Source organism: Centropristis striata, chromosome 18, assembly GCF_030273125.1.
Source record: "Centropristis striata isolate RG_2023a ecotype Rhode Island chromosome 18, C.striata_1.0, whole genome shotgun sequence".
NCBI classification, from domain to species: Eukaryota; Metazoa; Chordata; class Actinopteri; order Perciformes; family Serranidae; genus Centropristis; species Centropristis striata.
Window position 1 is genome coordinate 17,522,168 of NC_081534.1, and position 14,325 is coordinate 17,536,492.

The following is a 14,325-nucleotide window of genomic DNA, read 5'->3' on the forward strand; positions in this document are numbered from 1 at the left end:
GTATACACCGCATCCCGCCACATTTCCGCTAGAAAAAACCCACCACGATTAGAACAAATTTGTTCTTTTATGAACTTTGTGTTGGATCGTCAAATGACTACGGGGATATAGGTATGTACATAGACATATATGTCTATGGGTATGTACCATTGACACAACGGTGCTATATCAACGATGACTCATGGTAGAGCTATGTTGCTCGCGCAGTGTAGCAGAAGCTAACTTGTGGCAGACTGCAGTGAACTTGCTCGTTCAACCCACGCTCGTTTACAGGAGCCAGAAATGTTTCGATTTCAACCCAAACCATGATCTCGCTAACGTCATCCAACAGCAAGTTTAGCATAATGTTGTCTTATGCGCTCAAAGTACTATTCGGCTGGGAACAACATTAGCAACTCGCAAGTGATCGTTAGCGGCCTGCGGCTCAGCCACGCCTACTTTCACTACGTCACGCGTGCGGCGTTCAGTTCTATGGGAATTTTCAGAAGCTTTTCAACAACTTGTTGCATTTAAGACACTTTACAATACCTTTTATATTGCATTATACCCTATGATTATACCATACCACATACGCTGTGTTTTAATATTTTCATACAATTGTATCAACCAATTGTAGATAATATGGCCAACCGTTAAAGGGCCAACCATTGAAGGGCCTTATCAATAAATTATTTTATTGGCTGGCTTAGCAGCAGACATGACAATCTGGCTATTTTATTTGAAATTTAAATTCCCATGTTTGAGTACATGAAGATAGGACTGGATCCAACAACACGTGTTAAAGGACTATGCAACTCTGAAAAACCTGAACTCACTGCAGGTATCTCAGAGTTGACTATTGCACACACAAGTCAAAGAAAAGCCATCCTTATTACTGGCAGGGGCAGGGATATTTGCATATCATAGGTATGGAATAGTGTGGTTAATGTGGTTTGTACAGCATATTTACAGAAATGCAAAACAGAAAACAGAGGTGTGATTTGTTTTTCTGACGGCTAAATTTACGTTAAGACTTTAAAATGTTTAAAGAAAGAATGGTTTGTTTATCTTTGATTTGAGTAATTCAACTTAGGTGCAGAAATTTTCTCTTTATACTTTAGGATAATGTTTCTGTCACTTACCATAGAACATACTGAGAACCAGGTAATGTATCAAAACAATGTTGGTGAAGGTATAATACCAAGCTGGCCTTAAACCTGCAATAACTGATTTAATTAGGCCATTTGGGGACAGCTGATTCAGCTGATAATTCTCTATATGTTCTTAATTACCAGACTCCTTTTATAATTTCAAATTGCATTAAAATTGTAATTTCAATGCATGTTTATTAAAAAAGTGTCAATTGTAGCAGTTTTATTGTTGTCCTTCTCCCAAATGTTTTGAAGCATAGTATCTTATAAAGGCACCAGCTGTCATCCCCAGTCATCAGAGGTAAAATAAATAAATAAAAGGAACTAAATATATTTACTCAACTATAGTATGTTCAGAGTATACCTCCTCCACTGCATTTCAGAGGAAAATATCGTATATGTTTTTTTACTTTGCTACATTTATCTGACAATTGTATTTCAGCCATAGAGATGTCTGCCATTCCTCAAATATAATAGAACTAGTTTGTTGTGCTAAAAGCTTCGAAAATACTTTTGAGAAACCGATCACGACAAGATCTGTGGATTATCTTGATTAACTGGGTCATAACTTCTGGAAAGAGACATTCTTGTTGATTTTTTAATCAAAGCTTTGAACACCACAAGCCAAGTGCCATGTAGTTCCATTATATTTGAGAGAAAGCAGATGGAACTGTAAATAATTTTGTGCAATTAAAATGCGAATCAAGTTAAAATTGACACACAAGTAAACATTAGTTAGTATTATGTGGAATGCCACACATACAGTATTTGTTCTGAGCAACAAGTTCTGTAAAAAAAAATACCATAAGAAGTGTCTGTAATACAGCGGAATAGTTGCCAAATATGTGAAAAATATGAAATATGTTTCATGTTTGTTTAGTTTGAAGTCCGCATGTAAATCAATGTATGTCAAAATGACAGTGATTAACACAGAGTGGACACTGTTGGTACTTCTTTTTTAATAGCTTTTGTACTTCCTTAATGTGTCCACATGAGGGCAGTGTTGTAATTCTGTAATACCAACTTTTCTGGTTCTAAAGTTTGTGCTCTTGTAGATGTTTAAGCTTCCGTGTTCCTACATATATTTTGTGTATTGTCTGTCTGTTTTATTTGCTCTTCTGCGTGAGTTTAAGTGTGTTTATCATGTTTAGGTGTTTTCTTAAGCTTAGAGCTTCAGGTGTGCCTGTAAATTCTACAAGAAGCTAGACTTAATGTTCCAGTGAGACCCAACACGTGTGACCATTTAAGTGCCAACATGTGTATTCATGTGTGTGTTTCTATGTGAGTGCCGTGTGGGGGTTCAGGGGTATGGATTATTTCGCCCTGGGTCGTATTCAGAGAAGCCAGCCAGGCGTGAGGCGGAGAGGAGAAAGGGGGCATTGTTGTGGTCCAGATGAGTGTCATAGGTGCCTCAGAAAATAGATTCAGTCATGGGGGTTTAACAGAAACACACTTGCGACAACCGACTGACCCCTCAGACTATGCTTGAACCCCTTTAACAATAATGAAGGGATTAAATGTATCAATTCTCATGGTCTGGCATCTGTATGTGGTTTATGTTGGCTGTGACTGATTGATGATACAGTGTAGTGATTACCAAGTAAATGTTGGAGGAGAATAGGCAGGAAAATGTATGAAAAGTGTATTTTAGTCTGGTCCGAAATAAAAACTTGATGACTAAAGGGGAAATTCCTGGAGGTAGTTTTTTTTAGTGGTATCAGGTGAGTTATCATAGTTCATAATCCATGGCAATATCAGGCAAAAACAACCCTTGAATCACTTCCAAATAACTTGTCTCAACCTCTGTGTCCCTGTCATTCTTCTTATCTCTGTCTTTCTTTGTCTCAAACAATCTCCACCCAGACATCTGGTTTGTCTCCGCACAACGCTTCCCGACAACCCACCATCATCATAGCTGCAGAGAAAGTGCACGGCAGTGTTTCCACTCTATGATTTACTCACAAGTAAATGAGAGCATAAAAAGTCTCTCTGTCACTGAAAGAATGGGAGAGTTATGGGCTGGTGGCTCACATGCTGCCTCGGCCCAACGGACCCTTGGGGGATCAGGGGCTCGCCACGATGTCTTTAGCCTCAGAACTGTTACACTATTTATGGACCCTCTTGGGTGCACATGGGCCTGTGATTTATGGCTCCCCATCTGGTGCTGTGGGGGCATTGTTGTTGTCAATACTTGGGACACGGAAGGCCGGGAGGTTCGTGGCTGGAAACAGGGATCAGTGTGTGATTAAAAGGGGGCAAGTCAGGTGGTTTGACTGGGGAGTGTTAGATAGTAAAGTGTGCATTTATGGATGTGAAGTGGTTGAAGCTGTTAAAGGTAAAGGCTGGGGTGACCTCTGGAGACATGAAGAACTTTGAGACAAAATTGTGATTTTGGCTGAATAAATAAAACTGACATAACCTGACATGAAGGACAAGACTACCAGGTAGGGTTCAAAATTCAGATTTAACATAATGTATATAAGAAAAGTTGAGAGAAGTCAAGTTTATTTCCTTTATTACCAAAAGGCAATTCAATGTGCTTTACACAATGCTTAAAAGGCATTAAAGTTGTTTTTATTAAAAAAGTTTATGTTAAAACTGGATCAAATCCACAAGTTGATTAGTTGATAAGTTAACTTCAGCTGTTTTGTTTCACTTGAAACAAAATTTGAATGAAAGCTTTCACTATATTAACTTTATCCGGTGATTATGATCCAGTTTTGAATTTATAGCTTATAATGCTGCCCCCAAGTGGCCAAAACAATAAATTAGTGCTGGTTAAAGTAAACGGCTTTTAAAAAACAACAGCTTTTGTACTTTAATGACATGGAAAGAGGACAAACGCCACATAAACAGGGATGTTAAAAACATGAAACCAGAATGACTTCAAGGTTTGAGCATTATGCTCAAGAATGATACTGCCCTTCACAAAAAAACCCACTCCTGAGGTTACAAGCAGTCATAGCAATTACGTATGAAGTGTCAAAGTCCTTAGGGAGGAGACTTGACCCAGGAGACCGCTGGTTGTGTCCTGCCTGGAACAAAAGGTCAAAGTTGAGTTGTGTCCAAAACAGAATCTTTTTTACTTCACCTAATAAAGTAATTTCATTGCCTGAACATAACCAAGATAATTTAGGAAACACTCTTGTGGTTCATATTATGGAATAGCAGTAAACACCCTACATTACTGTATATGTGCGAGGACTTGTTGTGAAGAACACTGTTTGGGTGATGAAATGATTGACCGTCTTCAACTCCTATATCATCCGACTTTATCACAATGAGTTACTGTGCAAGAACACCATCTATATCCTCATGTTTATATTCCTGATGCGCAACATGACACCATAGGCCATAAGGTGATATATGAAAAAGTGTCTAGAAAGTGATTTTCGTTCCCACTTTTGGGCACTACTTTTTAAATGTACAAGACAAGAGATGTAAAAGACAACACCATTGTGGACTTTGGGTCAAAAGTTCTTCACCAAATATCTTGCAGTATTTTTTGTAACAAGCTATAAATGATTTAAAGTGAATTTTAAAAAAAGGGAAAAAAACGAAAATTTTATGTTGCTGATTTTGCTTTAAAATTATTTATACTCATTTTGGCAACACAAAATCTCTCTCAAACTGACATTTATTCTACATAAACCTAACATCTGAGACAAGTACTGATGCATTAGTATGCTCAAATGTAAATTTAGACCATGAATTATAGCAAATATGTAAAAACAAAAACAACAACAACAACAACAACAACAACAACAACAGACAAACAAATAATATCTGTCAGACTGTGTAACAAAAGCAAAACCATACACAAAAATACAATATGAATAATAGGACTGTATTGAAAAATAAAATAAAACCACCATGACATGCTGTTTGTATGTCTTTACACATTCCCCCCTGATCTTTCTCAGGTTTTACATTCTTGATTCCTTTCCTTGCCTCCTCTCCACGCGTGTTAGTCAATTATTTGCTATGGAGCCGTCTTTTTAAAGGAACATTAATTAGAAATATGCGGCAGAGCTGCATCATCTGTCTATTGTTTGGCTTTAGCATACTGAATCACTTTATGATCTCCCTCTGATGAGCTGAACAGTGTTTCCATAAAGGATACACCTGTGCATCCTCCCTAATTGTTCCACTGACAGGCCTCCTTTCTCCTCACTCCTCTCACAGGAGAAGGCACAAATGAAAAGAGCCTACTGTCTCATGTTTTCAATCAAGGACCAGTAAGTGTTGCTGGTAGTCACTATCTTTCTACAGAATGATGAATTTACTGTGTGAAGCAATTTAAGAAATGCTTTGTGGATGAAAGTGATGGAACAAAAACAGGTTGACCTTCATATGGGGGTATTTCTGCCTTGAAGATTTAAAAGATATTTCTATTTAAACTGTCCTTTTTCAGTTTCTTTCACATGCCAGTCATTCTGAACCGGAGTGACAGTTTAGTCCCTACAAAAGAAAGAGTTAATGCCTTCTGAGATAGCTCTGAAAAGCACTGTAGAAAATGTCAAAAAAAAAAAAAAAAAAAAGGGAAAGAAAAGCAGCTTAGCAGCGCTCCACCCTGAGCCCTCAGATCTGGATTGGTTTCCTTGAGACGTTGCCTTTTTCTCGTAAATGGGTGGGATTCCTGATCCTGTCCCTCCAGGGGAGTACAAGTGCATGAATAGCTAATGTTCCAATAAGACCTCGCCTGCTTTCATTTGATGCCAGAGAAAAAAAGGACAGAGACGGGAAAGAAGTTTGAGTGAGCTCATTGAGGGAGAGAAGAGGGCAAAAATAAAGAAATGGAGAGGGGCAAAAAGTCAAGCCAGAACCAGAAACAGGGACAGTGCTTAGCTTAAGTCAGACACACCACCAAACTCCCCTCCTGAAACTCCTGAAAATCAGCCTGAGCCAGGCCCCTCCAGGTTAGATCACTAGAAGTTTAGCTGATGTGACTTAACTAACCCTAACCCTTACTAAAAACCCTTAGTCACCTTGACAGGCAACGGCGTCAAGGGGAAAGCATTCAAAGAAGTTTGAAGAGGAAACTGAAAAAACAGATTAAAACAATGGAGGCACTGCTCGCAAAAGAGAAACTAAAACTAATACTGAGAAATATGAAAAAGAGGTTCCATAGGGCCAAGAAAGAAAGTGTGTCCAAATCAAGTGAATTCACCTGTTAGCTCTTCTTTAACACACATCCCAAATTAAAGATATTAGAAGAAAATATGAAAAAGCTAAATCAAACCAAGAAAATCATTTTACATTATTTCTTTTAGGTTAATTGCCTTTATGGGGCCATTCAATGACATTTCACAAATTGTCCACCCTGTCATGTCATTGTCCGCCCTGTAATTTTCATGTTTTTTGGAAAATAAACATAATATTTTCACGTTCGCAAAACCTTTTGTGTGATTTTTAAAAACAAATTAAAGCCAGCTAGTATTGTCTGAGAGTTTGACTAGATATCTTTGTTGATTTGTTTTATTTAGAAAAGAAAATGCAACTCTCACAGATTTTATAGAGAAAGGGATAGTTTGCCATAATTACATTGTTTTCCAAAAGCTTTTCCAATAATCTCAAATTTATTGTTGAGAAAGGGACTAAATAGCTTTCTGAAAAATTACCATTTTATAATCACTTTGTTATTACAATGTTTTTATTCTACTATGTCCATGACATGGTGGATGTATTTGGCTGTTTGCATGTACATTGTCTGCTTGTAGTTAATTTTTTATTTTTTTTTTAAGTGTGGGAGCTTGACCAACATTTCTAACAGCATAACATCTAGGCTACTTAATACATACACAATATGAAGTTCAATGGAAAATCTTAGATATATTGTTGTAAATGGGTCTCTCATCTTGTGGTGATATAGACTCACGTTTTAAATTTTTAAATTTGGTTTGTTATAGTTAATTCATCTAACTTTCAATATATTTTATTTTATTTTTTAATATAAATTTGAAATTGTTGCTGTCGTGCTGTTACCATGGATACAACACACTTAACAGCCCGGAGATGTGATGGAACTTCAGACCGTAGCAACAGTTAAAGTGAAATATCATCTTGGTGAGTTAAGAAAGCAAAATGATAATTAAAGAAATGTCTTGGAACAATGGACTTCCATTTTTACCTGGATACAGCTTCCCTGATGTAACGGTAAGAATAAAAAAGTAATAATAGTAAGTATATATTAGCTAGCAAGATACTTAATGCCGTTATTGAGTAACCTAGCTTAGACGTTAGCATTAGCGTTGACGAAAATACTCACGTTAAAGACCTTACGCACAAAAAATGCACATTGAGACCCATTCAAATTACTATTTTTGATCCTGCTCAAAAGTAAAAAAACATGCATCTTCTCATTTCTCCGCTTCATTTGAATCCAGTGGCTCTAAAGCAGGTCTATTCAAATACAAATTAATTTGGGCCAATTTTTGAAATTCTGAAATGTAGCTGGGCCAGACGTGTTCGCCCATTAATGGCAATAATCAAACCAATATTGATCAACTTCTGAACTTTATAATCATATTCTTCCTTTTAAATTTGTTTTTTGTGAGTGCCTAAAAACGGTCCGGGTATCATAGTATAATTCCTTTTTCTGTCCAAACGAAAATACGAAAAAAGGAAAACAGTGCCCCCTTTTCCTTTTTTCGTTTTAAACCAAAAACGAAAAAACGGATTTTGCTATCAGCATCAAAAAACGAAATAACCAAACAACCTAAATGAAATAACGGCCGTTATTTGCTTTTTGCAAATTCATTTTTTCTTATTTCGTTTCTCATTTATTGATATGACGTCGGACACATCGGAAGCAGAAAAATAAAAGTCCCGTCAAAATAGAAGTCCCGTATTAATAAGTACTTATTATCGAGCATAAAAAATTAAAATAAAGTATCATCATACACTAGTATAGGCTACTGTTCTCTGAACCATGCATGGTTCACATTTATTAACATAATTATTGATTATTAATTATAATTATAACTAATGCCAGGCCTAACGCTATAAATGAAAGCTATCGCTATGAAAGAATTTTTTTTTTTTCAAGATAAATGAAGTAGGACATTAAAAGATTCCCTTTGATTAGATAGGCTATAGCACACTCAGAACGTTGTCATATCATTTAATTACAGCCATAGGCGGCGGGTGAGCCTGACGTTTGGGAAGCCTATCTGACCACATGTTATACAGCCCGGTCGCCCGTGCTGATCGCTTCTGAAGTAAGGTACTTTTACTTTGTTTATCTTATCACCATGGCAACGCAGGAGCTGCGTCATAATAAATCCCTGGAATATGGGGGAAGCTTGCTCGTGATCGCAGCTCCTTTGATGAGAACGCGCACTGAGCACAAAGCTCAGAGCCGGACAATAACCGGAAAATAAAATCAGTTAACTCTAACCGGGGCTAAAGGTTTTGTTGAGCCGGAACATGAACACAGAGCCTGGTTGAGCCTCTTCAGATCTACTCTTCATGTGATAACTGCGCCACCCTGTGGCTAAACATCAGCACTGAAGCGATAACTTCACAAATTCTCATTTTCAATAATTATTATGTTTATAATGTGTGTGAGGTTGTCGCTGCAGCTGCTGCCCGTTCGTCACTATGCTGACAAGTTGCCGGTGACAACGCGTTGCCATGGTGATAAGATAAACAACATAAAAGTACTTCAGAAGCGATCAGCACCGGCGACCGGGCTGTATAACATGTGGTCAGATAGGCTCCCAAACGTCAGGCTCACCCGCCGCCTATGGCTGTAATTAAATGATATGACAATGTTCTGAGTGTGCTATAGCCTATCTAATCAAAGGGAATATTTTAATGTCCTACTTCATTTATCTTGAAAAAAAAAACCTCTTTCATAGCGATAGCTTTCATTTATGGCGTTAGGCCTGGCATTAGTTATAATTATAATTAATGATCAATAATAATTATGTTAATAAATGTGAACCATGCATGGTTCAGAGAACAGTAGCTTATACTAGTGTACGATTATACGTTTTTTTAATCCTTTTTATGCTTGATAATAAGTACTTATTAATACGGGACTTTTATTTTGACGGGACTTTTATTTTTCCGCTTCCGATGTGTCCGACGTCATATCAATAAATGAGAAACGAAAAAAGGAAAAATGAATTTGCAAAAAACAAATAACGGCCGTTATTTCATTTAGGTTGTTTGGTTATTTCGTTTTTTGATGCTGATAGCAAAATCCGTTTATTCGTTTTTGGTTTAAAACGAAAAAAGGAAAAGGGGGCACTGTTTTCCTTTTTTCGTATTTTCGTTTGGACAGAAAAAGGAATTATACTATAGTACCCGGACCAAAAACACAATAACAGAGCTGTTAGCTGAACAGAATCTAAAGGTAGAATTTTTTTTTTTTTTAATTTAAATGAGATTAAAATGAATAAAATGAAAAATCAAATAAAATTCTGAAAATTATAATTTTGAACAAAAACAAAATATGCACATGTGCACCACTTTACCAGTTGTGTGTCCTAGCGGCAGTAAGCCAAGCAGACATGGAGCAGCCAGCCACTTCGGACACGCCATTTAGATTTTAGTGCGCAATTACATTGCACTTTATGGTAGCCCGTTTGTCACGCAGCTGCACGGGGTGAAAGGAATACTGTATTTATACATCTGTTTCTGACATGATAAATATTTTACTTTTGGGTAAATATCAACTTCACTGTTGCAAGTAGCGAAATAGTAAACCCTCCTTTAACTGATTTTTAAATGATTTTAAGTTTTTTTCTTGTCACTGAAAAAGATGCACTGTAGCAGGATTGCAAAAAAGATAAGTAAAGATTTAGTCTAATTGAATGGGCCTGATTTAGAATATTGTACAGCTTGATTTTGATGAGCACATTTTTGTGCAAATGGTGCTTAGATTAGATTAGATTAGCTTGTATGGTCCCCAGGAGGAAATATGACACTGCAACAAAAAATAATAATGTTCTTTTTCTGCAGAAGTCAGCGTTCCATCGTTCCCAGACTCTGGTATATAAGGATGGTTATGCTGTGGCCCGTAGGCCCACTGCGGGCATTGGACAAGATCCTCTTTTATCAGAGCAGTTGATCCAGCAGGAGATCAATGAGTTGTCCTTTGACACACCCGATTTGATATATGGTTCCTCGGAACAGGGCGTAGTGGAAGAATTCATCCCAGCTTATGTGGCCTTTGACAAGAAGGTACAATAAAAGAACAGTCTTCAAATATATTTGTTGCTGTACAAATTCACTGTCTTAAAGTTCCTTGTTTCTTGTCACCACCCTCTTGTCTTGTAGGTGCTGTGCTTCCGTGCATACTTTCAGGAGAAGATCCTGTTTTCCACTGAAGACGAGTGCCGCGTGCGCCCTGTGGTCATTTTTTACTATCTTGAGGATGACAGCATGTGCATAATAGAGCCTGCATGGGAAAATTCTGGGTTACATCAGGGGACACGGCTCAAACGCCATCGTCTGCCCAAGAATGAACATGGCGAGCATTACCAGTGGAAAGACCTCAATATTGGAATGGACCTAACGGTGTACGGGGTCACGTACCGAATCACACAGTGTGATGCTTTTACAAAGGTATAACACTCAACTGTATGAAAGCTTTCGCAGTGTGTTATGTGTCTTTATTTCATCTGTGTTGTAATTATACTCTCTCATTCATCAAATATAGGAATTCCTGGAAAGTGAGGGCATTGTACTCAACAACTCTGAGCAGATGCCTGTGGATCCTTACATCAAACGTCGCCAAAACCCTCAGCCTTCCTTCACCACCGACTCCACAGCCTCGAAGTTTATTGACAGCAGTCACCAGTTTCTGATGATGGATGGGAAGGTAAATTGAGGAAATTCAAAAGTCATTTTTACAAATCTATTAACAGAGAAGCAGGAAAACATCTCTTAATCAAGCAATTTTACCACTGAATTGTTTCAAATAAGTGATCTTGTGAAGTGATCTTCCACTGTTAATCAGCTGTTTGTACCTTGAGGTTTTGCATTTGGCATGGTAGTTCAGTGCTTTAAACCCCATCTTGCTCAGGTGCTATGTTTCCTTGCACTGTGGTACGATGCTGACGGTCTGATCGGGCAAACCAGGCCTGTTTCCATTCATTATTACTTGGGGAACGACACTGTGGAGATCAGACTGGTCCCTGAACCCAGAAAAGGCATGGATCCCTCCTATATCCTGATGCGCTTAAAAAAGCCGCCCAAGAAACTCAAAGCTGGTGAGATTCAACACTGTGTCTGTATCACTTTAAGCTGTGGATTTAATTTTAAAACAAATAGGCCATAACAACAATAATGTCTTTTCAGGGAGTTTTCCTAGCTGTGTGCTGGAGGTTTCAGCAGCCGAAGTAGATGAGTACTTTTCCCCCAAAGACTTCCAGACGGGTCGGATGGTGACTCTGCTGGGCCGTCGCTTTCTGCTGTACGACTGTGATGGCTTCACTAAAGAGTATTACGAAGAGAACTACCCTGACATGGAGCAGAAACCCACAGAGATACCAAAAAAGACTGAGCTGTCTCAGGAGAGGAAGAAGGTGAGAAAGTGGAATATATTTTTGTGACTTTGTGTTTGTAAATTATTAATTCATCAAATTCTCTTGTCCATGTTTACAGGAAGTGCCTCCATACAATGGATATGGTTCCCTTGAAGACTCCCTTCAGAATTGTTTGTCTTTAATTCCGAACCGTCCCAACAAGGATGTGCGAAAGATGCTAGAAAATGCCGGGAAAGTCTTGAATTACAGCGCCAGGCTGGTGAGTCGACATGTGCGACAACGTGTTTTTTGTGTTGTGAAGAAAAAAAACCCGCAACAACAGACAACTTATATCCTTGCTGATGCTCTGCTGTGACATTTCAGGACTCCCAGTATCCTGAAGATGAGGGCCGACGTTTCCTTCTCTCCTACTTCCTGTCCGATGACACAATCAGGATTTTTGAAAAGCGTGCTAATAACTCTGGTTTCATCGGTGGCAAGTTTCTGGAGAAGACTCGCATCCCGAAGCCGAGTTCTACAGCGGACAGTCCTCAGTTCTATTCACCTGCAGACTTTGCTATTGGGGCCACAGTGGAGGGTAATATTCTCAGTTTAACAGCCTGTAATAATTACTAAATTAGTATGTGGTTGCTTTCCAAAAGGTATATTTTTAATTATGGCATCTTTTGCCAGAAAAAGTTAATTTCTTCTCTCTTGGTGGATACAATGAGCTGTATCTGACATTATAATTAATTGTTTGAGTTAGATTGAATTTTCCAGTTCAATAACTAAATATTAAAAACTTTATTTTATTTTATTGGTTAAACCAATTTGTCTCCTCTCTCATCTGTTTTTTGTAGTTTTTAGCCACCGATTTGTGTTGACCGATGCTGATCACAATGCGCTGACATACCTGAAGTCCAACGCAAGCCAGATGGATTCTATGCACCAGAAGCTCGGTGTCGGTACAGCTCACAACGAGCCAGCTGACCAAAATGGTAAAAATCAATTCAAGTCACAACTGTGACATGTCAAACTTTGAAGTTAATTTAAGTGAATCATCTGTCAAGTTTCACACTTCCTGGATACCTCTGTGTTGTAAAGCAATAAAGACATTGCAACATTAAAAAGTCATCACTTTTTTATGGCAGCTAAGTGTATTTTGATATGTATTTTTTTAAATGAGATATAATAATAATTTATATAATATATAATAAGATAAGAGATATAATAAGATGTGGTCAGTAAAACCTAAATTCAGGATTTGCAATATTAACATAACTGTAAAATGTCAAATGAATAGCAAAGAAATCTTGATCACTGAAAAGGTCAAAACCATAAACAGAGCCTTAATTGTCTTTTGTCTCTTCGAACATTATGGCCTCGCACTTTCACCTCAGCACACTCTCACACACACACACACACACACACACACACACACACACACACACATGGTCATGCACACAGATGGGAGCAGCACTCATCAGACATTGTTTTTTCTTTCCAGTGCAGTGATATGCTTGGCCACCAGTACTTACAAATAGTACTAAGCATGTGGGAATGCGTCCTGATTCTAAAGAACCACTGGTCCTAAAGTGAAACCAGATTTTATCCTGTTGCGTAAGGACAGAAGGAAATATTTCCCGTAAAATGAATCACTTCTACAATGTATTTTACAGTGGACTGTATATATTATACTATTTTATGTTGAAAGTTTTGACTTTAAATGAACCGTTTGCTCTTTTATTATTTATTATTTTTGGCTTGTGATCCCTTATCAGGGCACACCTCAGATTTTGTTTCTACACATTTGTTTTAATAAAAAAATGGGGTTATAAAATAAATTATGAAATAAAAAAAATGAGGCAATAAATAAATAAATGTAAATATAGTATATAAATAAGTTGATATAGTTAAATAAATAAGTCAATAAATAGGACTAAAGTAATCTCTAAAATGAAAGAAAACTCCTCTTGACCCGAAATGCTGTGATGAAATGAGACTGAAAAAAAAAAAAAAACGGGTTTTGGACCCTAGGGAAATCTGGCGTTCCTCTGCTCCTCTCACAGCTAATTAGTGTGTGAACTAATTGCATTGCTAACTTTAGCAAAGCGACAGCCTAGTTCCATCCCTCCGCTATCTATAAAGTAGGGAGGGAGATGGAGTAGAGCCTACTGGTCCCATCCTAGCTCCTGTTAGAATATTCTAGCAAGAACTCATATACTTATATATATTGGGCTGCTTTAGGTTACAATTATTATTACTATTATCACATATAAAGCAGTTTAAGTCGCCTGTGTGGCTGCAAACAATGAGCTAATAAAGCCAAAAACAAATGGATGTAAGAGCAAGTAAACTCTAAATTAAAAAAACTCCTCTTGAATCGAAATGCTTTGATGAAATTAGATAAAATTTCTCAGTTATATACATGCCAGCGCCAAGTGATAGATCAGAAGCTTTACTATATCTCGACTGTTTATGTGGTTTACCTACAGCAAAAACTAGCCTCAGATAAGTAATCATCATGCCATATCATTTCAGGTAGAGCATTTTAATTCATTTCAATCATTAAACTGATTGTATGACAGACTCCAATCAAGTTAAAGAACATTTTCATTAACGAACTGAAGGGATCATGCTTTTCAGTGCAGCCAGTTACTAAACCCAGATGACATCATCATTATTACACAACTTGACACCAGGTAATGATGTAACAA

The 14,325-nt window shown here is 37.5% G+C and overlaps 1 protein-coding gene across 1 annotated transcript; it reads left to right on the top strand.

The window, feature by feature from the left end:
- Window positions 1-7,146: 7,146 nt before the first annotated feature.
- Window positions 7,147-12,752, top strand: LOC131991204 (EF-hand domain-containing protein 1-like). The gene is made up of 9 exons (XM_059356537.1): window positions 7,147-7,286; window positions 10,101-10,322; window positions 10,419-10,706; window positions 10,801-10,962; window positions 11,167-11,353; window positions 11,442-11,668; window positions 11,748-11,888; window positions 11,993-12,206; window positions 12,469-12,752. The coding sequence occupies exons 1-9, from the start codon at window positions 7,215-7,217 to the stop codon at window positions 12,633-12,635; spliced, it is 1,680 nt and encodes a 559-aa protein (XP_059212520.1). The 5' UTR covers window positions 7,147-7,214; the 3' UTR covers window positions 12,636-12,752.
- The last annotated feature ends 1,573 nt before the right edge of the window (window positions 12,753-14,325 follow it).

Bases quoted from the DNA above. Each gene is read 5' to 3' on its own strand.
- LOC131991204 (XM_059356537.1), top strand. From the start codon at position 7,215: ATGATAATTAAAGAAATGTCTTGGAACAATGGACTTCCATTTTTACCT. The intron at 10,323-10,418 runs GTACAATAAAAG...CTTGTCTTGTAG, and splicing joins ATGTGGCCTTTGACAAGAAG to GTGCTGTGCTTCCGTGCATA. The intron at 11,669-11,747 runs GTGAGAAAGTGG...CCATGTTTACAG, and splicing joins TGTCTCAGGAGAGGAAGAAG to GAAGTGCCTCCATACAATGG.